Source organism: Zootoca vivipara, chromosome 8 (assembly GCF_963506605.1).
Source record: "Zootoca vivipara chromosome 8, rZooViv1.1, whole genome shotgun sequence".
Classification (NCBI taxonomy): Eukaryota; Metazoa; Chordata; class Lepidosauria; order Squamata; family Lacertidae; genus Zootoca; species Zootoca vivipara.
The window spans coordinates 48,204,451-48,229,412 of record NC_083283.1 but is presented as its reverse complement, the minus strand read 5'-3'; the positions used below and the strand labels follow the sequence as shown (position 1 = coordinate 48,229,412).

Genomic DNA, 24,962 nt, shown 5'->3' with positions numbered 1-24,962 from the left:
GCACATCTCAGACTGTGTACATGTTGTGAAAAACTGCATCTGGATCAGAGACTATGTATTTACTAGTCTGTGTGTCACTTGAAGGTTATGGAGATCATCAAAAAGTTATTTATGTTTTTAGGGGCTCTATTCTATTTGATAGTAAAATGTCCAATGTGATAAAAAACAAGATTATCCTTACATCTAATTTTTAATTCGCAGAATTTCAAATAGCCAAATTTGAATTTGCAGAACTTCAAATAGCCAAATTTCTATGTGTCATCAATCACAGGCCAACATCATGTTCCAGCAACAAATGTAAAAGTATAATTAATTTAATATGTTAAATCAAGTATACAGTCATACCTCAGGTTGTGAACATGATCCGTGCGGGAGGCACATTCGCAACCCGCAGCACCGCGCCTGCGCATGCGCGTGACACAATTCAGCACTTCTGTGCATTATGTCATTTTGTGTTTCTGCGCATGTGCGAGCGCCAAAACCCAGAAGTAACCCATTCCGGTACTTTTGGGTTTGGCGCGGAGCGCAACCCGAAAATGTGCAACCCGCAGTGTTTGCAACCCGAGGTATGACTGTATATTTAAAGTAAGGATCCTGGCAGCCTTGGGCAAAATCTGTTCTCAGCCTGGATCCTTGGCTGTTTCAGATGTGTCAGGAGGAGATCCAGAAAATGCAACCCCCTCCACATTTCTTGTTTTCTAGCATTTCTGTGTTGCTTGAGCAGATTGATTGTTGTATTCTGATTTTGTAAAATGTCAAAGGGGTAAAAGCTACATACAGCCAACTTGTAAAAAAATAATAATCAGATGATACTAGTGGGCCATATCTAGTGCACCTCTGCTGGTGCAAAGGACTTCTGTGCATGTAACAGAACTTCTGCTTCCTCTCCTGTCCCCTCTAGGCCACTGCATTCCCTCAAAATTGGCTTTGGAGGGAGGGGGACCCTCTGTAGCAGATTTTGAGGGAGGGAGGAAAGGAAAAAGAAGTTTCACTGTACAATGACTTAAGATTTGGCTCTAAAGGAAAAGGAAAAAAATATTCCAAAAAACAAAAATCAGAGTTCTCTTAAACTCATGTTAAAACTAGATTGTTGTATTTTTCAGATAGCTGAATATGGTTTGAAATTAGGATGTCTGCTAGTGGTGTGTACACTCATTCTACATTGGCTTTGGTCTACAGGTTTTATATTTCCCCCCCAAAAGACTGTTTGACTATACAGGTGATGAGGACAAACATGTATGCACAACTGTGAGAAGTGAAACTACTTTTACATTTCTTTAAAAGTATTGCCTATCTCCAGCTGAACATCTGACTTAAGCATGCTTACATGGAGGCAAGCTCCACTGAAAACAATGTCTTTCGTCCAAAGGATATATCGAAAATCTAGATAGCAGAAGTCAAACTACATGAATAAAGGAGCATGCTATACTCACAACACATGAACACTGCTCACTAAAAGTAATTGAAGCACATAAAGCTATGCTACGGCAACATGTTAAGACTTTGATGGAGATAACATAAGGTGTACTGCGCTACCCTATGCAAATGACTCCTATCATGAGAGTTCCATGTCAGCAAAATGTAAAAGTTTCAAGTAATGAGGCTAATCTGTGAACTGCTTATGCATAGGTTTATTGCATTTTAAATGAAGTGTTAGCTTCAGCTTTAATAGACACAAAGTACATGACTAAAATCTTTTAATTAGTAATTCCCGTCTCTAAAGATTTCTAGAGAGCCTGATCCTCAAGCGCCCTTTAAGCAGAAGGGGAAACATGCATACCAGTCTCCCAATAAACAATGAAGAGCTAGCTAGCTAATTAATTAATTAATTAAAGTATTTTGCTGAATTTATATTGCTCTGCTCATTTGGAATAGCTTTTGTGTATTTTATAATTGTAATGATTTTATTTGTTTTATGATTGCGTTTTCTATTGAAGTAACTTACCCTATAACTATATAGTGAAAGGCAGTTTTAAAAAATCTTCTAAATAAATATATAACACACTATTAGATATTAGCAACAATAATTGGAGGAAACAATCCTTCTACTGGCAAGTCTCAGCATCAGTGAGTCTAATATTTGTGGTGTTTACAGTGCATTGTAGAAGAAGAAGAGAAGAGTTTGGACTTGATATCCTGCTTTATCACTACCCAAAGGAGTCTCAAAGCGGCTCACAATCTCCTTTTCCTTCCTCCCCCACAACAAACACTCTGTGAGGTGAGTGGGGCTGAGATACTTCAAAGAAGTGTGACTAGCCCAAGGTCACTCAGCAGCTGCATGTGGAGGAGCGGAGACGCGAACCCGGTTCCCCAGTTTACGAGTCTGCCGCTCTTAACCACTACACCACACTGGCTCTCTCATGTTGTATATACAACATGAATAGAATCTATACTTCCATGGGTGGAGTTTCATTTAGAGAATGTTGGACTGGAAGAGAGTGTGAGTCACAGTAGGTGTGAGGTTGGAAATGATGGCTGAGAATGGCAGGTGAAGAGTTGGGATAGTTCTGTAGGGACAGAGAGGAGAGGGAATGAGATGGCAGTAAAAATGAAAGTATAAAGACCTAGGATAACTGTAACGGTATGTTAGTTTAGGCTACTGTATTAGCACTCTTAATATTACTTGTTCCAGATGCTATGTTCCCCAGTTAAATATATGTTTACATTTTAATTATGTGTTCTGGCCTGGGTGGATACTAAGGTTAGTATTTCTCACCCCATATTGTTTTGTCTGGATGTATTCAGGTAAATGGGAGAAGGCCTTCTGAGTGGCTGCTCTCAGACTTTGGAGCTCCCTTCCTGGAGAATTTAGACTTGCTCCCTCCTTGTCCTTTCACTGGCAGGTGAAGACTTTCTAAGCCTTGACTCCAGACTTAACAAAGCAGCTGAGTGATTGACCCCCTAACCATCAGAGGACAGAGTCTTCTAAGGGATCCCTGGAATTTCACACCAATATAAGGTATGTTTCCTGATTTGTCAGGAAAGCTGAATTGTTGAAGCAACGATACAGTCTTATAACTCTATTCACTCCTATTATTCACTTTCTCTCTTTTGACTAATTATATATTTGATGCAGGTGAGGCAACATTCATCATTATGACCTACTTACATCATAGAGAAAAGGGGCGGCGGGGGCGGCGGGGGGGAGTCATAGACACAGAAAAATAAACTCAAACAATGCAGACTATTGGATAGTAACACAGAACTATTGAACATAATGCAAATGCGGAATAACACAACTCACAGGCATCCCAGTCCAGGGAAATTGCTGTTACTTTTACTGGAATCAATATTTTTACATCTCCCACCACATCCACAGCACCAATCCATTATTGGGAAGATATGGGCGGGGAGTAGGGGGATAAGAAAATAGGAAAAAACTGACCTAAGTCTGGCCACACTACACTACTGCCTGCTCTCAATCCACCTAACAACATACCAGCACAGCAAGAGGTTTCTACTCTCTAGTCCCAATCAGCCAAATGGGAATGCTGTTGCACTTATACAGGGGTCCCCAAACTTACCTCGCCGAGGGCCGCTGTCGCCAGCACCGATCGCGCTGTGGGCCGGAGTGCGCGGGAGCACATGCCCATACGCGTGCACACACACAATTTTCGGCACACTTCCGGATCGCCGGAACACCGGAAATAGCTTGTGCACATGCACATGAGCCTCCTCTGGCCCGGAATGTGCCGGAAATGACACTTGCACATGCACATAAGCTATTTCTGACGCTCCGGTGACCTGGAAGTGGGCAGCCACGCCATGCCGTGCCGCACCAGTGAGAGTGGGTGGCAGCAGCAGGCAGTGGGGGCTGCCGGGGGCCGCATAAATGAGCCTTGTTGGCCTTAGTTTGGGGAAGCCTGCACTTATAGTTCCTAGATTAGGTTCTAATGCATTGAGTGCTATAGATTCATTTTAGAAAACTCAACATTAATTTACAAATATTTCTTTTTGTATTTGTTGTTTAATTTCAAAGGTTGCTTACTAAAATAAAAAGTCCTCCCACCTTCTAAATCCATAACAAACTTAAGACAAATAAAAAAATTCCTTCAGTAGCACCTTAAAGACCAACTAAGTTTTTATTTTGGTATGAGCTTTCGTGTGCATGCACACTTCTTCAGATACCATGAAGAAGTGCACACGAAAGCTCATACCAAAATAAAAACTTAGTTGGTCTTTAAGGTGCTACTGAAGGAATTTTTTTATTTTGCTTCGACTCAGACCAACACGGCTACCTACCTGTAACTAAAACTTAAGACAGTCCTCTAACTAGGACAGTTAACAAGGAAGAGGGATTGGTTTCCATGTTTTCACTGCTGAAAAGTCTTTTCCCAACGCTTTCTTATTACAGAATAACAAGAAAACTTTGATATGTTTCTTATTCTTCAAAAGCTATAGAATTTTGTAAATTTGCTGCACAGTGAAAATCAAAAGAGATATACATAAAATCAAGAGAGAGAGAGAGACAAGAAACCGGTGGAAGGTCACTTGGACTCACAAATTAATGTTGAAGAGTGTTGCCATTTTGGGTTGGGGGGGATGACATCCATATTTTTAGCCCATGTGCAACTATTTTGAGAATTATATTTCATTGATTCAATTTCAAACATGCATTAAATAATAAAAAAGAAAAGCTAAGTAAGTATTGGGGGAAAGAAAAAGAGACGAGCAGTTCCAATCCCTGTTTGAAAATATAAATAAGTAAACATATTATGCTTTCACTGACATTGTACTGCATACCATGCTCTTATTTTATATTAATGTGATAAAGTTTTAGCCTTTAAAAAGTATCAAAATGAATTAAAATGTGCATTTTAAGATAAAGTATGTTCAGAAATGCACAAAATACATATCTGAGTATAAATTTTCACACATAATTTTTTAAAATAAAAAACACTATCAATGTGAAAACAGGACAGAACATACTTAAGAGTAATCACATCTAAAATTGATATGAATTCATGTTACCATTCAATATTACTTCCTATATCCAAGTATTATACATAAACTATATTTCATTTAGTTAAAAATAAAGTCCAGATTCTAACTCTAATTTAGAACATTCCACTTTATGAAATATAGTAATATGAAATATATGTCTATACCTGAAACTTTTGCTAAAATGAGACTGGGGATGTTGAGCAATATTATGCACCATTTTCTGAATGTGTTTAGAGTTTGGGTATCAAAAATGATTTTATAATGGGTATTCCAAGACTATTATTTTGTCAGCTTCATGCACACTCTGGCTCATATGTAAAGTATTTGTTCTTGCTGTTTGGGTTTTTACTAATAATTGCATAAATGTTTCAAGCTTATCTTGAAAGTGAATTTACAAGATCCACATGTACCCATTTAATTAGTGAAAACATACAAATCACACACACACACACACACACACACACACACACACACACACAATGTAACACAAGAAGGGAACATCTACACAGATTTGCTGATGGTTGTGCAACAATGAAAAGGCTATGGAATGTCTAATGAAATATGCCATAGGAAATAAAACATATATTCATATAATACATTTTATGAAAGTTGAAACCATTAAAAAAATGGTTTCAACTCAGTCCAATGTGATCTGTTATACAGAGAATTCCCTGCAGATACAAAATGAAAGTTAACAAAGTTAACAAAACAACAACTTTGATTTACAGATACTTATGTTCTAGACTGTTACTTACAATACGAGCATAGTAAATAACAAAACAGTATATTCATCTATTTATTTATATTTCATTTATATTTATATATTTATATTTCATCCATTTAGTTAGATAAAAGGCATTTGTGCTTTTTTTTGCTACCACTAAGGTAGGGAAAGGGAACAGAGTTTCTCATTTCACTGCACTTGCTTGGTCCACAACAGGCATCCCCAAACTTCGGCCCTCCAGATGTTTTGGACTACAATTCCCATCATCCCTGACCACTGGTCCTGTTAGCTGGGGATCATGGGAGTTGTAGGCCAAAACATCTGGAGGGCCGCAGTTTGGGGATGCCTGGTCCACAACATGCTACATGCTGTTTCAGCCCACCGGGCTGAATTGAATCTAATGTGTGAAGGCCAACCATTAAGCTTCAACAAAATTCATCCTTGCCCTGTCCAAGCTGCACCTGAGAGACAGAAATTGAAAGCACTGTATAATGATGAAAGGTGGAACCATGAATAGCAAGATATTCCCCTTGGTCGCAAGTCTATCAGATATTTATTGGCAAAACCATTAGAAGAAACAGGATACTAAATTAAAGTATTATAGTTCTGAACAGGAGGATTTCTGTTCAAAATCTGTAGGTACTCTTACAACAGTAGAGCAAAACTTTTACTCCATTTCTTATTTTAAGAAACCCAAAGCCACCTGGGACAGGCTCTATCTAAGCAAAAGGTGAGGGGAAAGGCTGCTTAACCCCAACTTCTCTGGTCCCTTTTTCTAAAGCTAAAAACCACAAGCTGCCCAATTTTATTCCTGTGCAGTGTGAGGAAATCTCTGTTTGAGAAAATAGCACCCCAAGGCACACAAACAGAACCAAGTAGCCCTGTTCTTAGATTCTATGCTATTTTTCTTGCTGTTGCCATTTCACAAAACTGTTTATGTGAAACTCCCTTCAGTTTCAAAAGTAATTTGTCATGCAGGATGGCAGAGGGCTTGTTTAGGAATTCCAAACATCTTAGGGCTTGTGGGACAAGCAACATGCTTGTTCCACATTAATGAACAAAGTTATAATAATAGTTAGTTCTGCCCCATAAATTAAAGTATTTTCTGAGACAGGAGGTTCACAATTCAAAAGACACAAAGAAAGAGGAAAAAACAAGGCGGTGAAAGGACAATTTGTGAAGTGAGATGACTGGCTATGGATCCAAAAGTGGTTCCTGTGGTCATATTTGGTACCTGGAGATGGGAAGTATTAAGTGAAGAAATTCAGAACAGTTGGACCTGCACTTCATTCAAAGTTAGCATTTGACTAGATTAAGGACTATTCACCTTGGCATATAAAGCCTAGGGCTTGCTAATCAGAAGGTCGACGATTCAAATCCCCGCGACGGGGTGAGCTCCCATTGTTTGGTCCCTACTCCTGCCAACCTAGCAGTTCAAAAGTGCAAGTAGATAAATAGGTACCGCTCCGGTGGGAAGGTAAACGGCATTTCCGTGTGCTGCTCTGGTTTGCCAGAAGCGGCTTAGTCATGCTGGCCACATGACCCAGAAGCTGTCTGTGGACAAACACCAGCTCCCTCGGCATATAGAGCGAGATGAGCGCCGCAACCCCAGAGTCATCCGCGACTGGACCTAATGGTCAGGGGTACCTTTACCTTTACTTATCTTTGTCACATTTCTAACACTTTGAATTTATCTTCCATGAGTTGTATCCCAAGTTGTTAAAGGCTTCTCTTGTTTACAAATGGGCTGGTTTACACCTTGTACTAGAGCACTGGGGGCCATCCCCCAACCTCATCCACCTGCCCCATACCTAATGTCATATATGACACCAGGTATGGGGCAGATAAAGCTGCAGCTTCAAAGGTATAATCAGGAACCTTAAAATACACTCCCAATTGTTGTTTGGAAGCAAGGGTTGCTTTTAGTGCCAATCAGCTGGCAGCAAGCCCTGCTGGAGTTGACAGGACTATGGAGTTCCCTGCCCAAAGTGGGGGATTGCTGTGATTGGCAATTAGCTTATCAGCACTTGCTGGAAATGCCTCCTTTGCCCATGTAGCTTGAAATCAAGTCACATGGGCAAGAAACATGTTTCCTAGGGAAACACTTGACATTTGACATCAGGTAACTGACAGGTAGGTAGACCCACTGACCTGTCAAAGTGGCCTGTGAGCCACTCTGGGGGTGGGGAGTTGGGACCTGGCCTGCCAGCTAAGCCCAGTTACCCTACTCCTGCACTAGAGTGTTGTAAATGAACCCATTTAGTTAGATAAAAGGCATTTGTGCTTTTTTTTGCTACCACTAAGGTAGGGAAAGGGAACAGAGTTTCTCATTTCACTGCACTTGCTTGGTCCACAACAGGCATCCCCAAACTTCGGCCCTCCAGATGTTTTGGACTACAATTCCCATCATCCCTGACCACTGGTCCTGTTAGCTGGGGATCATGGGAGTTGTAGGCCAAAACATCTGGAGGGCCGCAGTTTGGGGATGCCTGGTCCACAACATGCTACATGCTGTTTCAGCCCACCGGGCTGAATTGAATCTAATGTGTGAAGGCCAACCATTAAGCTTCAACAAAATTCATCCTTGCCCTGTCCAAGCTGCACCTGAGAGACAGAAATTGAAAGCACTGTATAATGATGAAAGGTGGAACCATGAATAGCAAGATATTCCCCTTGGTCGCAAGTCTATCAGATATTTATTGGCAAAACCATTAGAAGAAACAGGATACTAAATTAAAGTATTATAGTTCTGAACAGGAGGATTTCTGTTCAAAATCTGTAGGTACTCTTACAACAGTAGAGCAAAACTTTTACTCCATTTCTTATTTTAAGAAACCCAAAGCCACCTGGGACAGGCTCTATCTAAGCAAAAGGTGAGGGGAAAGGCTGCTTAACCCCAACTTCTCTGGTCCCTTTTTCTAAAGCTAAAAACCACAAGCTGCCCAATTTTATTCCTGTGCAGTGTGAGGAAATCTCTGTTTGAGAAAATAGCACCCCAAGGCACACAAACAGAACCAAGTAGCCCTGTTCTTAGATTCTATGCTATTTTTCTTGCTGTTGCCATTTCACAAAACTGTTTATGTGAAACTCCCTTCAGTTTCAAAAGTAATTTGTCATGCAGGATGGCAGAGGGCTTGTTTAGGAATTCCAAACATCTTAGGGCTTGTGGGACAAGCAACATGCTTGTTCCACATTAATGAACAAAGTTATAATAATAGTTAGTTCTGCCCCATAAATTAAAGTATTTTCTGAGACAGGAGGTTCACAATTCAAAAGACACAAAGAAAGAGGAAAAAACAAGGCGGTGAAAGGACAATTTGTGAAGTGAGATGACTGGCTATGGATCCAAAAGTGGTTCCTGTGGTCATATTTGGTACCTGGAGATGGGAAGTATTAAGTGAAGAAATTCAGAACAGTTGGACCTGCACTTCATTCAAAGTTAGCATTTGACTAGATTAAGGACTATTCACCTTGGCATATAAAGCCTAGGGCTTGCTAATCAGAAGGTCGACGATTCAAATCCCCGCGACGGGGTGAGCTCCCATTGTTTGGTCCCTACTCCTGCCAACCTAGCAGTTCAAAAGTGCAAGTAGATAAATAGGTACCGCTCCGGTGGGAAGGTAAACGGCATTTCCGTGTGCTGCTCTGGTTTGCCAGAAGCGGCTTAGTCATGCTGGCCACATGACCCAGAAGCTGTCTGTGGACAAACACCAGCTCCCTCGGCATATAGAGCGAGATGAGCGCCGCAACCCCAGAGTCATCCGCGACTGGACCTAATGGTCAGGGGTACCTTTACCTTTACTTATCTTTGTCACATTTCTAACACTTTGAATTTATCTTCCATGAGTTGTATCCCAAGTTGTTAAAGGCTTCTCTTGTTTACAAATGGGCTGGTTTACACCTTGTACTAGAGCACTGGGGGCCATCCCCCAACCTCATCCACCTGCCCCATACCTAATGTCATATATGACACCAGGTATGGGGCAGATAAAGCTGCAGCTTCAAAGGTATAATCAGGAACCTTAAAATACACTCCCAATTGTTGTTTGGAAGCAAGGGTTGCTTTTAGTGCCAATCAGCTGGCAGCAAGCCCTGCTGGAGTTGACAGGACTATGGAGTTCCCTGCCCAAAGTGGGGGATTGCTGTGATTGGCAATTAGCTTATCAGCACTTGCTGGAAATGCCTCCTTTGCCCATGTAGCTTGAAATCAAGTCACATGGGCAAGAAACATGTTTCCTAGGGAAACACTTGACATTTGACATCAGGTAACTGACAGGTAGGTAGACCCACTGACCTGTCAAAGTGGCCTGTGAGCCACTCTGGGGGTGGGGAGTTGGGACCTGGCCTGCCAGCTAAGCCCAGTTACCCTACTCCTGCACTAGAGTGTTGTAAATGAACCCCAAATGTAATCTTCTGCAAGGAAAAACATGAGAATTATTACAGAATCCACATCGTACAGCACAGTGTATATAAATTCAATAAAGAACTCCTACTCTAGCACTTGCCCAAGGTATTGTAAGTCAGTGCTACTAGCTATTTTCCTTCTGCTTACAGTTCCTTGGAGCCAATAGTTTGCTCCTATTAAAGATTTAGAAATATAGTTCTCTCTCGCACAATAGCAGGGCTCTATTCTATCTGTGAGTAATGAGTTGAAATGTTTCAGTAGGCGTCTGTCTCCTCCCCTGTGCTGAACTAGTTGAATAACTAGCTTTAATGAAGAAAACAAGAAGTCTGCTCTTAAGGCTTTTTTTAAAAAAAGACAAGTTTCAAAGCATATACTTAACCCAATAGTTTACCTACTAATAATACTATATGTTAATAACAACTGGTGCAGTACAAATAATGGTAGCAATTTAAAGTAACTTAAGACTAGAGGGTGGTTCCAAATTAAAGACAATAGACTTACACTGTCTGTCATCTAACAATTAATCTACCACAACACTATGTATAAAATAATCTGCAGTGGGAAAACAGACTTAGAAATGGGGGGGGGACGTTTTATTTTTTTTAAATCTTCCATCTATTTTTATTTTATTAGCAAAAAGAAATATGTATCATCAATATTAAGAAAAAATAAAATAAAATCAATAATTTAATTATACTCAAAAAGCAGTTTAAACTAAACTGAGGTTCACTTCCCCCTATCCGTTATTTATAATGCCTGTCCAACAAGACGAAAAATCTACAGATTTCCTAAGTGGCCAATGCAAATACATTTATTCCCAGAGCAAAGCAGCTAAAAAGTTCCCTTTTGCCATTTTGATCTGGGAAAGCATCAATGGCACACCAACTTGGGGAAGATAACAAAATAGTGCTATCTTCAACATCATTCTTTAACAGCTGACTTCCCATTTTCTATCTCCAATGTATATAATTTTGCTCAGTTAAAATATACAGTATTTTGTATCAACCAATTGGCAAATTACTGTGAGGTGGGATATCCCTATATCCCTGCCAATGAAGGAGAAGAAGTAGGATGAATGAATCTAGAATAAATAAGCTCATGGGTCTGTTCTCATAGTCACAAATGCAGGTTGGAATAACTGATTCACCGTTCAGGGAAAGTTCTGAAGGAGCACTTAATGCAGATTAGTTAAACTTTAACATCTCGAAGCCACTCTTTTATTCACATAATCGGGGTGGTTTATGGGAACATTTTCACAGTCTTCTGTTAATCCACGTCTTTTATTCTTGTCAAATGCAAGTGGACTATTTTTCCCACAGTCACAGATGACAATCACCATTCCATGCTTTAAAAACACTTTATATGGCTAGAAAAACTCCAGTGCTTTCCCTTCTGACTCTATAAACAATGGAGTTCGTTAACTGTATTAAGGGGCAACTATTGAAGTGTTAATGCCCTCATAGCTTATTGCCCATAGTTGTGAACCAAACTATGTTAACACAAAATCTAAAATCAACACTCAAAAGTAATTTCACCACATGCAAATAATCTTGGTTTCCCTGTTCTATAATGGCAAAAAAGTGGCAAAAAATGCTATTCCTGAGATCTCCAAACTTTGTGCCATTGTATATAAATTTAATGTCAGCCTACTATTTTAATACAATATAAAGTTTGATCAATTGTTGACGTGGCCTTAGTTTGACAAAACATAGAACTGATTGCAAACACCCCCCCCAAATGTTTGATAGGGATATAGAAATTTGGAGCTGGAGTTACTGGGTCTTCAAAACTCTTATCTCAGGCAAACAGGTGTGTTTTGTACACTTTTGACTCATGGATTAAAGTACAGGTTTTATTACCTGTAAAGCACTACCCTGTAACAAAAAATTTTATGACATCTTGCAATATTGTGTCATATACATGTCTGAAATAAATGGCTAACATTTACTTCATATTCCTATTCTCTGGGATAATATATACTGTATATATATATATATATATTTAAAAAATACACTGACCAAATTTATTTATAATATCTAATGTCTCTATGCCCATCTGCGTGTTTGCTCATCCATTAAAAGAAGGAATCTAGTACAGAGCTGGCAAGCCTGGGCCCTAAACAGACTGTAAAATAATATGTCTGTTCAACACAGGCCATTAGAACAAACTATTTAGCATAATACCAACATGCTTCCAAACTCTGTTTATTTATCATTGCCCTCCTTCATTTCCCTAATTCTGATTATGCCAATTCATTCTGTGCCTGGCTGAACCACAACAAAAGTTAATACATGTTGTGCACAAACATACATGCAAATGGAGGCTTGTTGCATTATTCTCTCCTCTACATTTCAAATCTGCCTCCCCACCTTCCAATCTAGGCAATGCATCTGACAGACTTGCTGGATTGTGAATCAAATGCTGATTTAATTGTCTATCTTGCTACTTCCTCCATGCAATCAGGCTTTTGTAATTTTAAAATGCTGCATTTAAGGAATCAAATATACATTCATACCCTCTTTAAAAGGTTTTAAACACTGTAAAACTGCTTTTGTAAGAAGGTGAAGAATTGGGTTAGTGGCATCACTGATTTTCAGCCAGTTAGGACTGGGAACAGTTTCCTGTCAACTCAATCCAGGATAAAAGTCATACATCTAAACAAAACGTAGTGACTGCTATTCTACAGAGATCACCACTCAACATCTGTACATAACATACCCACGATTAAGAATTCAAATATGGCTGGTTCCAGGACACAGCCAGATGGACTATGATGGAAACTAATGCTTTTGCAACCATAAGCAGTGACAGCTCATAATGTATCATCTATGGATAAATGTACAAGTCATCCTACTGATGATGCTTATGCATGCAAGCTTATTGTTGTTCTATAGAATGAAAGTGGTTGATGTATACAACAAGAAATAGTTCTATACATTTGGAAAGATGTTCTTCACAGAAGAAGAAAAAAAGGAAGCCCTTCTGTGTGGGGGATTTTGGAGAATGTCCATAAAATCACAACTATTTATATGCTATCAAGCATGGGGGGGGGGAATTACACGGGCTTTCTGAAAGTTTTTTTGGTGAGAAATACAAGGAACATACTACACTGCAGCCTTGTAGTGGCTATTGCTTGCTATAGTGTTGAGATATATAATTTAACTTCCAATGATTTTTCAAAGCCATCAAGGTGAACAAGACAACCACCACCCACATTTCACACATGGCATTCTGGCTATCTGTTCCTTTCCAGGTCAGTTACAGGTATATCAGTGGTGGCCATTAGGATCACAGAAGTCTAAGGGTGCAGAGGTTTTAAGCAAACATTGTGGGTTGCTGTTGTTGGTTTTTAGCTCAAATTCAAGTCATAATAGCCCATATGAATTATTTCCCACCACTTTGCCTTAGCTTCTGTGACAAACACTTATTGATCCCTTTGAGGGCAGCAGGAGCTTTTTAATAGGCTGTGCTAACCTCTAGACTGAAACAACCCTTGTTTCCTGGCCTGTAGAGTTTAAATTCTCCATCAGCTCTGCAGTGTGGTTCGGTGGTGCCTCGTTGATGATGACTCTCTCTCTCGTCTCCATGGTCTTGGCTGCGCTGCCACTCCATCTGATCCCTCAGTTTGGACTGTTAGGTGCATGGGTGGGGTTGATAACACACAAAAAAACAAAGGACAGGAGGAAATAAAAGAAACAAAAATGGGTAAGGTAGACGACTGAAAAAACTACAAGACAAAGAAAAGCATGAACAGAAAAACCAACTTAAATGCAGTGGCATAAGAAAGTGAAGAGAACAGAACTAAAATGAGGATGAGCAAAATAATGGGCTGAAATATCTGAAAAGCAAAAAAGAGAAAGAGAGGGGAAAGAATGCACACTGGTTATGAGGCGCATGCAATGAGGATGCATGAGTCAAACCAACAGCAAGCATACAAGTTATGGAGGATATGGGGACACAAGGCTCTTCCATCCTTACTTGTGCTGTGCAGAAAAGCCATATCCAGTGTGGCAGCTGTGGCAGTATAGACATGAGCCCAAGGGAAACGGGTTACGAAAGGTAGTCCTTCGCTGGCTACAGTGCTTCTTTGCTCACCCCTCGGTTATGTGAGAGAGCTGCAAGCAGGCTTTGCAAGAATATCTTATTTAATTTTGGATTTTTATGTTTTGCAAGACCTTTTGAGAACACATTTCATTTAAGGAATCAGAATAATAGGAGGGGGGAAAGGTAATTTACACATTCATTAGCAAAGCTGCTAATGGAGTATGAAAAGAAAATGTATTATGATGGTGCCTCTCAGTAACTTTTTTTAAAAGTTTGACATCAGAACAAAACGGCCATGAATATAGCAGATCAAGGACGGAGGAAATGAAAAGATTCAGATGCCTTTAGCTTCTGTTAGCTTTTTTTTGCCATGAGGAACAGCCTCTGTAGCAAAGTTGCAGAGATAAAAACCTAAAAAAAAGTTTTATCATTTATACTTCAAAATCATAACAAAGCAGCCATGAGTAAAAATAGCACCAGTGTAGCAGGAAAGAATTAAAAAAAAGGTGAGGTGACAAACAAGAAGTCCACCTACCTGATAATCTGAAATTAGCTCCTTTCCCTGGTTACCAATGGGTGAGTCTCGGGATAGAGAGGTCATTGTGGAGAGAAAACTAGAGGATTCTGTAAGATGAGGGAGAGGGGAAAGGTCTTCCATTTGGTCTTTGAGGCCTTCCCCAATACTGTCAACCTTCTCTAGGAAAGTTTGCAGTTCTTTCTGGAAATTTTTCATTCTTGAATTAATATTATCCAAAAGTTCCGGCTCATTCTTGCTCTCTGGTTTTTCTTCATCTTTTCCCAAACCTTGCTCAGAGGAACTACTGCTGGTTATGTGCACTTTTGATTCATATATTAAACTATCTGTGTCAATGATGAGACGGTCAACAGCTCTTTCGAGCCTTTCAGCCTCACGCCTGATGCTGATCAAAGACTCTGTATCCTCTTTGGCCCTTGTTAGTTCAGTGGAACAAAGATCACTAACTTCTGATGGCTTCCCACTCCCAAAACCTGATGTCTTTTCATATACATCTTCTGAGTCACTTTCACCCCCAATGGGTCCCTCTCTCTTTGGTTGAGGTAGATGGCCCTCTTCATTGTCACACTCTTTCTTCCCTGCATCACTCTCAGCATCACTGTCCCTAGAGCTTGAAGTCCTCAGGCCTAGATGTGAGGCAAGATCATAGCGCTGTACGTTGGATATCAATACACGATTCTCATATTGGAGTTTCATCACTTTCCCACTCAGTTCATTGATTTGAATTCGGGCAGATTTCAACTCTTCTTGTAAGGATCCACTGCACTTGGAAGCATTTTCATCAAGCCAGCCAGACTCTTGTCCAGGCTCAAATTTGAATTTATTTAATTCATTTGTTAACTGCTTATTGTGATCTTCAATTTCAGAGATCGATCTCCTCAGCAGTTCTGCCTCTTCTTCTACAAACTGCAAATGACGGCGAAGCTCTGCTGCTGACTCCAGAGAGTCACCATAAGGTGAGGTAGGAATGCTTGAAACATGCTCCTGGTTTAAACATGCTCTCTCATACTGGCATCTCATATCCTCCATCTCAGCCTTAATACCTCTGTTTTCTACCTCCAGCTCCACTAATTTTCTCCCCAGAATGTTAGCTTCCTCTTCTACTAGTTTCAGACGAAGCTTAAGTTCAGCTTCTCTTGTGCTGGGTGGTCCTCCGGCTTCCCCAATAGGGAGTGGACTTTCCACATCTCCATAGATAGACTTGTACTTTTGAAGTTCTTGTTCCAGTTCATCTTTCTCCCTGCCTAGTTTGGCCATCTTCTTACGCATCAATGCTGTTTCTTCTTTGGCAAACTGAAGCTGGCACTTTAAGTCAGCACTGTCTTCCTGCCAAGAAAAATATCCCAAAAATGAAGAGAGAAAGAGGAAATTGTTTAAAATACAAACACAATGGCTGTAACTCCATACAGCACGTGTAGGGAAGATGTGAGTTGTAGCTCAACATCTCTCTCTCTCTCTCTCTCTCTCTCACACACACACACACACACACACACATTCAATGAATGCATAGCTGGTTAAGTGTGGCAAAATTGCCACCTTATAGATTCTCAGAAAAATAACAGCTACAAATACAAATGTTTCAGAGATTGCACATGTTTAATTGCATGTTTAGAAATTTTTTACCTTCAGCTTCTGAAAAATGAATAAATTATTAGTTTCTAAGTTTAGAAGCCCTTCCATGAAAAATTGTACATGCCACCCAAAAGAAGGCCCAAAGTTTGCAAGCAACAGTGTAATTCTGCACACACTTTTTCTGTGAGCTGCATAACCCTCACTATGTTAGGCTTTTATCCGTCACGCACACTGAAGTGTACATGGCTGTTTTCCAGTGTAGGAAATGGTACAATAAATCATCACACCACTGTGTGATACTTAATAAGTATAAAAGTTTTGTTGATTTTATAGGAGTCCAGTATTATTGCCACTTATAATTGAAAATCAGCTGCTACAAAATCCAATATAAAGTATCTTATAGCAAATCCCAATATGTCCCACATGCCAGAGGTTCGGCACACCTGCTTTAGAAGGTCTGTAGTGACATGTACGATTGCAGCTTCTGTTTGATCCAAACTAATAAAATAAACTATTAACCATAAAATGAGAGATGTCACACACGTGGAAAAAATGGTGCCTATGGGCAGAGCTGACATTTGCTTCTACCTTTAGTGATAGAGTCCCTGTTTGTACATTACATTTATGGGAGCAATGTAGCTCCCATGCATCTCCTAGTAATGTCTGCTCTATTAAAGAGTGTATTGGCAGAGGGAGTTCAAGATTAATGTATTTTAATCTTTGTTGGAAGCCACCCAGAATGGTGGGGGAAACCCAGCCAGATGGGTGGGGTATAAATAATAAATAATAATAATAATAAAATAATAATAATTTCTATAAGCATATAGTAATTTAAGGCAGACAAATGTAAGGTACTTAGACTCATAGTGATCAACGTCTGCCCAGAAACCTATGTCCCAACTGTGGAAGGACATGTGGATCCAGAATTGGCCTCCATAGTCACTTACGAACACACTGTTAAGATTGTGTTGATGGAAGACCATCTTACTCAGCCACAAGTGATCTCCAAAGAACGTAGATTTGATTCCCTATCCATGTTAGAAATTATTGTACCTTAATAGTATAAACCTACACATAAGGTAAAGGGACCCCTGACCATTAGGTCCAGTCGTGACTGACTCTGGGGTTGCGCGCTCATCTCGCATTATTGGCCGAGGGAGCCGGCGTATAGCTTCCAGGTCATGTGGCCAGCATGACAAAGCCGCTTCTGGCAAACCAGAGCAGCACATGGAAACGCCGTTTACCTTCCCGCTGTAGCGGTTCCTATTTATCTACTTGCATTTTGACGTGCTTTCGAACTGCTAGGTTGGCAGGAGCTGGGACCAAGCAATGGGAGCTCACCCCGTCACAGGGATTCGAACCGCCGACCTTCTGATCAGCAAGCCCTAGGCTCAGTGGTTTAACCACAGCTCCACCTGGGTCCCTAAACCTACACATACATGTCTATTAAAAAGTAAGCCTTGTTAAGTTCAGTGAGACTTCTAGGTAAGTGTACAGAATTGCAGTCTGAGGTTAACTTCCTTAACTAAAACTTCTCAAATGGTATATCCCAATTAGTGAAAAAATAACCAATTAGGATCAATGTAAGTGTGTGTGTGTGTGTGTGTGTGTGTGTGTGTGTGTGTGTGTGTTATGTATGCATGTGTGCAGAGAGGAAAAACATATGGCAACATTAGTTAACAATATCAAAATGTTCAACAACATATATCTTATTTCAATTAGAACGATTAGGATTGTTTGTTGACATCTTATGTTAAATCTGGGTGAGGTTAATTTAGCATTTTCCATTTTCCTTTTTTCATGCACAGAGCCTTAAATATTTTGAGAAATATATAAAGAAATATTAAGTAAGCATATGCTCATTACCAACAGCATGCTAATTAAGGACCATCTCTGGTAGCAAGGCAGAGCTATTAAGCAGCAGGAAAATAACAGGATTATAGCACAGAATATGCAAATAAAAGTTCCATGCATTGGCTACATTAGAAATTGAAGTTAGCTCATTTGTTACCAGATAAATGTAATGTGAACCAATCTTAAAGTGACAGATTAGCTGCCCTGATCTATTAGACAGTCTCGTTTATCAGATATGAACTCCCACTGGTTGTGGGATCCAGTTTCTCTTAGAAACCATCTACATCAGCCTTCTCCAACTTGATGACCTGTAGATGTTTTGAACTACAACTCCCATCACCCCCAGTGCAATGAACGAGGAAAAGCTGTTCTATTGTCTTATCTGTGATCAACACCATCCCTTCCTTGCCACTATAATGCCCTGTTTTGGAGTTTCATTGGCCCCTGCTGGTGGGAATACCACCAGAAGGAATACTGCTCACTCGGCTCCATTTGGCCTGCAGAAGGATGAACAGTGGGAGGCTGGTTGAGCTGGGGGTACATCTACATAATCCAACCCCATCCACCAGGCATAAGGTGTGTTTGCATTGTTTTGCTCCTTATATCGGCCCCAACTCTAGAACTGTTCATGCAAGGTTCAGTCAGTGCATCCATGAGAAGCTCATAACATGCCCATTACCGCCTCCTCATCCAACCTCTGTATGTTGATGAGGTCTTTTTCACAGAATCTGGGCACATACAGGGTATAGGCATGTCAGCTAAGTTTACACAATGTGTACTCTGCATTTTGAAGAGAGTTCTACATACAGATACATTAGCTGCCAAAGAGCTTGCAATATATACCAGATGCAGAAATGAAAGGGGGGGGGCAGAAAGAGGAACATGAACAAATTAGGATTGCAGCGCAGAAGCTGTGATGAAATTGAGGGATTGCTTGTATTACAAAATGTATATAAATATATATCTGTATCTTTGACCAGTAGGTAGACCTGAAGAGAAAGGGATGAAAATCAAATCTTCCAACTCCTGTCACCTCCTCAATGGTCTTTGCCAGGCAGAATATGGCTATGCACTTACTGGGCTGTAAGCTGGATGAGATGGCAGCATAGCTGGTGCCCAGGAAATTGGGCTGGTGCCAATAATCCTACCTTGCGCTGAAGAAACAGTTTTCTTTGTGTCCTGACTGCTGCCTGGCACTTTCCAAGAAGCTCCATTCTGCAGCTCTGCTGAACAGAAACTTTTTTTTTCAATAAAACTAAATGCAGAGAAGTATAGCTAACACTCTCTTTGTTTTCACGTCATTGGATTTTTTAAACCTGTGTTTCTAATATTTGATCCAAAAATTTCAGTACCTTAATGTAAGTGACAAAAACACTTAGGAACTAAGATCCAGACAAGTATACATGGAACAGAAATGCCACTTTCCCCCCAGCTGGTCAGATAATGGGGAACATGTAGGCAGGTTCTGGATGACTGATTGTCAATCTTTCAAGGAGGAAAGAAAACTTCATTGACACCACAAGCTTTGAGGCTCCAAGTTAAGACATCTTTATTCGTCTAGGCATATTAAATTGTTTTTTTCTGGCCTCTGTTTGTTCAACAGCTCTGTTGTATGGCTGGCTCTCAGTTGTTTGAAAGTAACTTTATTGTATTTGGAAAAGGGCAAATGTAGGTGGAAAATATAGTCCAGATACACTCTACAGTGAGCAGTAACATGGAGACTCACAGCATCTTTACCTGCCCATCATTGTCTTCAGCTTCCATTGGCAACAGTCAGATTAATCATACAGGTGCATGAAACTTGTGCATACAGAGGTTTATTAATTTGAGATATGTTAGTTGAAACACAACCACTGAGTGGAAATCTAATGCATGTGCCCAATCTATATAACAACCAATTCTAAAAACTGGGGGTGGGGTTTCTTTACAGGATAGGAGTAGAATTCTAAACCAAGAGTACTGAGGAAATCCACTCTTTATGAATTTAATAAAAATCGAATCCAAGCGAGGCAAGTGTATGGCTTTAACTTTTCTATTTTAATCCGGTGGAAAGAAACTGATATCTTGCTATCACATGCTGTTCAGCTCTCATGAAAAAAACAATGCCTCAAACTCTGAGAGAATAACACACTATGTGTTGTTTTAATGTGTGATGTGCCAAGATGCTCATTAGCACAAAAACCTTGGCACCAAGGATAAATTTAGTGAATGTCCCTGAGCTCTCTTTGCTCCAAATACTTTGAGACAAGGTGCTTTATTTTCCATAAGAAAAGTTTCAGCTTTTGTCTATAGACATGATAGAAGCAGGGGGAGGGGGAATCAAAGGTGCTTATTACTGTATACAAAAACTATGAGCAATTCTGAATTGCAAGTTGATTTTAAGGAGGTTCTGACAACTTTAGCATTTCAAAAAATTGTAAATCCTGCTTACCTTTCCCCTGTGAGGTGTCAGGTGTAGCATGGCATGACACCTCTTCTCTGGTTCCTTAACAACTGGCAGGAGATGTCCCGTCCCGTCCTTTCCCACTAACCGTGGGATTTAAATTTAGCCTGCCTGTGAATCTGGCCATATCCTTGGCAGCATGTCCTTGGGAGTGGGGCAGACCCAACTGGGGTCTCCGGGGGGGGGGGGAGGGCGCGGTCTTCACTCAGGTCCATTCCTTGGACATAAAATGAATTTGTCTCTTTTTTGTGCGCAGCTCAATTGAATTGTGATCTCCCACCCTCTCTCCCTTTTTCGGCAGAGTTTCAGGTGGGTCCATGGGAACACGTTGCTATGCAAGATGAGGGATTTTTCCTTCAAGCAAATTGGACCTGTCTGGGTTTTTTGATTACTTCACAGCAGCCGTCACAACTTTTGGCGGATAAAGCATTGGGTGGGATCCTTAATCAAGCGGGGGGGGGGGAGGTCGGGCGGGGGGGGGGGGAGTCAGAAGTCTTAGCCTCTCCCTACTCCAAGCTAGCAGGGTATCACACTGAATGGATTCTGTCCAAATGCCCAGATGGGGGCTGAGGGCCACAGCACTCCCTAGGGTGGCAATCCTGATGGGTTGTTCCTATTTGATGTATGACATAGGTCAATCCTAACTCAGTATCAACCCCAAATGGTAACCAGCCAGCAGATGGATTGGGTGATTCAGTGTCCTCAGTGCCAAAGCCTGAGCCTACTTACACCTGTAATAAATAAAAGTTGTGGCCTGTTTGATGCCAGATCCTTGTACTGTGGCTACTTTGCTTCTCATTTCCCCAGGCTTTAGAGGTGGCAGGCTCACTGCGCCTGGGCACACATACCAACAGCATTCATTTGCCCAGTGAATCTTCATGTGGACGTTGTAAAACATATACATGGTTGGAAACAGGTACCTGAGCAAATGCCTTCTTTTCTTTGTGAATATCCCTGCTGCCTCTTCTCTTCAGGGAGCTCTAAGAAACACACAATTGAGACCTAATTAATAACACAAAGTTTTAAGGAGAGGTCATCAAAGTGAATCAATGCAGTGGATCAGCATTAAGTTCTCTAGTACAGTCATGACATTTTATTTTAACCCCTGAAGCCTGAGAAGCTTTTTCTCTCTCTTTCTCCCTCGCAAGCTTTTGACATTAACAAGGAGTTTAAACATTGTACCAGGGATTGCCAACCCAGCACATGCGGGCACCTTGGCACTTGTGAAGCCTTCTGTGCTGCCCCTGGAGTAAACCCTAACCCCCAGATTCCCAGCTTTCATTTTTAAAAAAGTTGATGTCAGGTTCAACTAAACAGTTGCACTAGCAGGAGCTTCCCCTGCTAGTCTGCTCCAACCTTTCAACATTTAACACACCCACCCAATTTTTTTTTTACTGCAGACACCCATATATATATATAAGAGAAGGAGATATGGACATGTGGTGTTTAAGGGGGAAATGTATGAATGTGTGGTCTATGAAAGAGAGGGAGAGATGCATGTGTGTCTGTGCTCTGTATGTATCTTGTATGCAAAAAAGTGAGTGTGGTGTAGCCATTTTGTATATTTTTCCTGGTACTGGATAATGCTCCCTGTTGTTATAGGTGTGCATGTAGGAGAAATCACTTGTTTGAGCTCCACAGTCAGGACCAGCATGAGGTAGCTAATGTCACATGGCAGGCATTGTCCCATGGGATAGGGAAACAGCAATAACTATGACTCTAATTTTGTGTTATGTTTTCAATTCAAACTCATAATGAGCAGAATACAACAGAATACAACAGCTCTACCTCCAATGGTAGCTATTTTGTTCACTTTCTCAAAATTCAAAATTTTGCCCTCTGGTCCAAAATGATTGGTGACCTCTGCTGTAATTTAAGGCCTGTATCCAGTGCTTCTCAGAGAAGCATCAAATCAAATTAATAAATGCAACTAAATTAGTTCCATTAATTTCAATGGATCATCTGTGTGTAGGAATTAATTGTATACAACGCTGTGTTTTTGCTTAAATAAGTACATTGTGGATGTGGTAATAATAAACATGATTTGAGTTGAGATGGGAGGTGACGGACAGAAGTCCACATGCTTCTGAATGAGCCTAACTGATAGTGGCAATGTTACATGGATTTTGCAATTTCCCTAAACATAGTGTGTGTGTGTGTGTGTGTGTGTGTGTGTGTGTGTGTGTGTGTGTGTGTAAATAAAAGCATCATACAGGTCCACTAAAGAATTCAGGAGTTGTGACATATGCCTGGTTCACACAACACGAGAAGCCAAACTCATGGTTAGTGAGAAGACAGCTTAAGAAGGAGTCCACATTTGGATGGTAAGCTAAACTAAACCTTTGCTCAGTGGAGCATGGCAACAAAAAGGACCAGGGAGGAATGAAGTGTTTGTGAGATCGTCTCTAGGAGCCTGCACATTTGTGCAGTGCCAGAAAGCCATAAATTGGCTAACCATGTTGTTCATACCAGGTCAATACATTGAACTATGGCTGCATTCCCAATTACCTGGGAATAAATTTAATTGAATTTAATGGGAATTACTTTTGAGTAGGTGGGCATAAGATTGCACTGCAAATAGGCTTGTTTTTGTGTGCCAGTAAATATATTCTTAGACTCAAATATGTGAATATTAGTAGAAACATCTGTAATGTCTGGCCATTAGCTGTAAATAAAATAGTTGCAATTTTCTTCCTGTCTGTCTGCTTTTTCTAAAGCAAAAATATATTGGAATTAGTTTTAAAATGATCAATTGACATCCCATTGCTGGCTATTGTATGATTTTAGCTGCTCAAATGCTGTGGATTACAATTAATCCCATTTCCCCTGTGTTCTGATCTGACCATCATAGCTATTTACAGTTCACTCATATACAGCAGCATATGCTCAAAATACTCTACAATTTATTTTTATTCTTTGCATGTTCAAAATGTTAATCTGCTTTTAAGATTACTGTGATTTGCTATTGCTGTATGTTGCAAATCCTGTCCAAGAGAAGAAGTGTTTTTGAACACCATACTATTTAGAAACATAATATGTTTTGCAATATTGTGCTAGAAAATTCAGAGTAGGTCACAAATGGGATTTATACTATGATGACCATTACATATTTCTCAGCTTCCATACACAAAAGACTCACAAATATATCTTACCCATAAAATAAACTGCTTGATGCAATATGAAGCACAATCCAGAATCACACCCAAGACCTTTAAGCACACTTGTAAGAGAAAAGCTAGCTGCTATAGGCCTTATTTTAACAGCCTTTTTTTGTAGTCCTTCATCTATTTTATATACTACTCTGCAGCTAGGCTCTTGAATGATTACATTGCTCTACACATTGTTAGACTTTAATACATTACACCATAATTAATAGCTTTGCTAAATATATAACCAATACCTTAGGCTACATTTATAATCAACAGTTTTGGCCAATGTGAAATGCAATCTTCATATATGCTAGCGTTCTCATTTAGGCCTTAGGGGGGAAAATTTAGCAGCCAATTTAGTAACATGACTTCTCTGAAATCTAGTTCCCAATACCCAGTAATAACAGGAAGTATGGGGCTACATCTGCATTATATATTTAAAACACTATTATACCACTTTAACAGTGGTATATCCCCCCAAAAATCCTGGGAAATGTAGTTTGTTAGACAAATCCTATTGCCCTTGCAGAGCTATAATTTCCAAGAGTCCCTGGGAAGACGGATTGATTGTTAAGCCACAATGAAAAATGTAGCCTCATAACCTCATTTGTTCTAATTGCATCGTAAATCCAGAGGGTGGCCGAAATCTCCATGGGCTAAGTAAAAGTGGTGGGAATTTCGTGGAAGTTTCCAGATCATTATCTAACAATAAAATGTTAAACTTCAACCGTATGCATATCAAAACGATGGACTGCCACATCATATTTTTCATTTATCGCAAAGCCCATTGTCATCATGTGCTAGCAGCAAGGCCAACACAATGAGACCAAGTGCATCCCAATTTAGGGATTGGAAAGGCTTGGTAGAGTAGTGCAGCCATAAGAACATTCACAGCTGCAACACTGGTACCAGCTAGGGAAAAGTGGGGGGTGCTCCTTCCCTATGCCAGCTCCCAGGCTGGTGAAGCAGAGAGACCTGGGCCATTTAGGTAACAAAGAAGTGGCTCTATGCCAGCCAGCAAATGGGTGGGCCTCCTTCGCTCAACTCGCTCAACTCAAAAGACAAAGGAGTCTTCCTCTGATGGAAAACAACCATCTATTGAAGACTCAGTGTTCAATGTAGACTCAGTCCACTGTGCACAGTCAGTCTGTGAACATCTCCAGTCTGGGTACATCTCCATTTCATTCACTGAAATTTCTGTAACATCTGACTCTCTTCAAATCATTATGGAAAACCTTAATATGGCAAATGGTATGAGGTATATTCCATTTTATTACATATCCTGTATTAAA

General features: G+C 40.3%; 1 protein-coding gene across 1 annotated transcript in view; it reads right to left on the bottom strand.

Annotated features, from left to right (window-relative positions):
- The window catches only part of MTCL1 (microtubule crosslinking factor 1), a 91,972-nt gene that overhangs the window by 25,660 nt on the left and 41,350 nt on the right, over positions 1–24,962 (bottom strand). The window contains exons 4-6 of the mRNA XM_035125651.2: positions 21,442–21,501; positions 14,653–15,978; positions 13,548–13,703 (exon numbers count right to left, since the gene is read on the bottom strand). Of these exons, the coding sequence (XP_034981542.2) occupies positions 13,548–13,703; positions 14,653–15,978; positions 21,442–21,501 (1,542 nt within the window). The remainder of the gene's footprint in view (positions 1–13,547; positions 13,704–14,652; positions 15,979–21,441; positions 21,502–24,962) is intronic.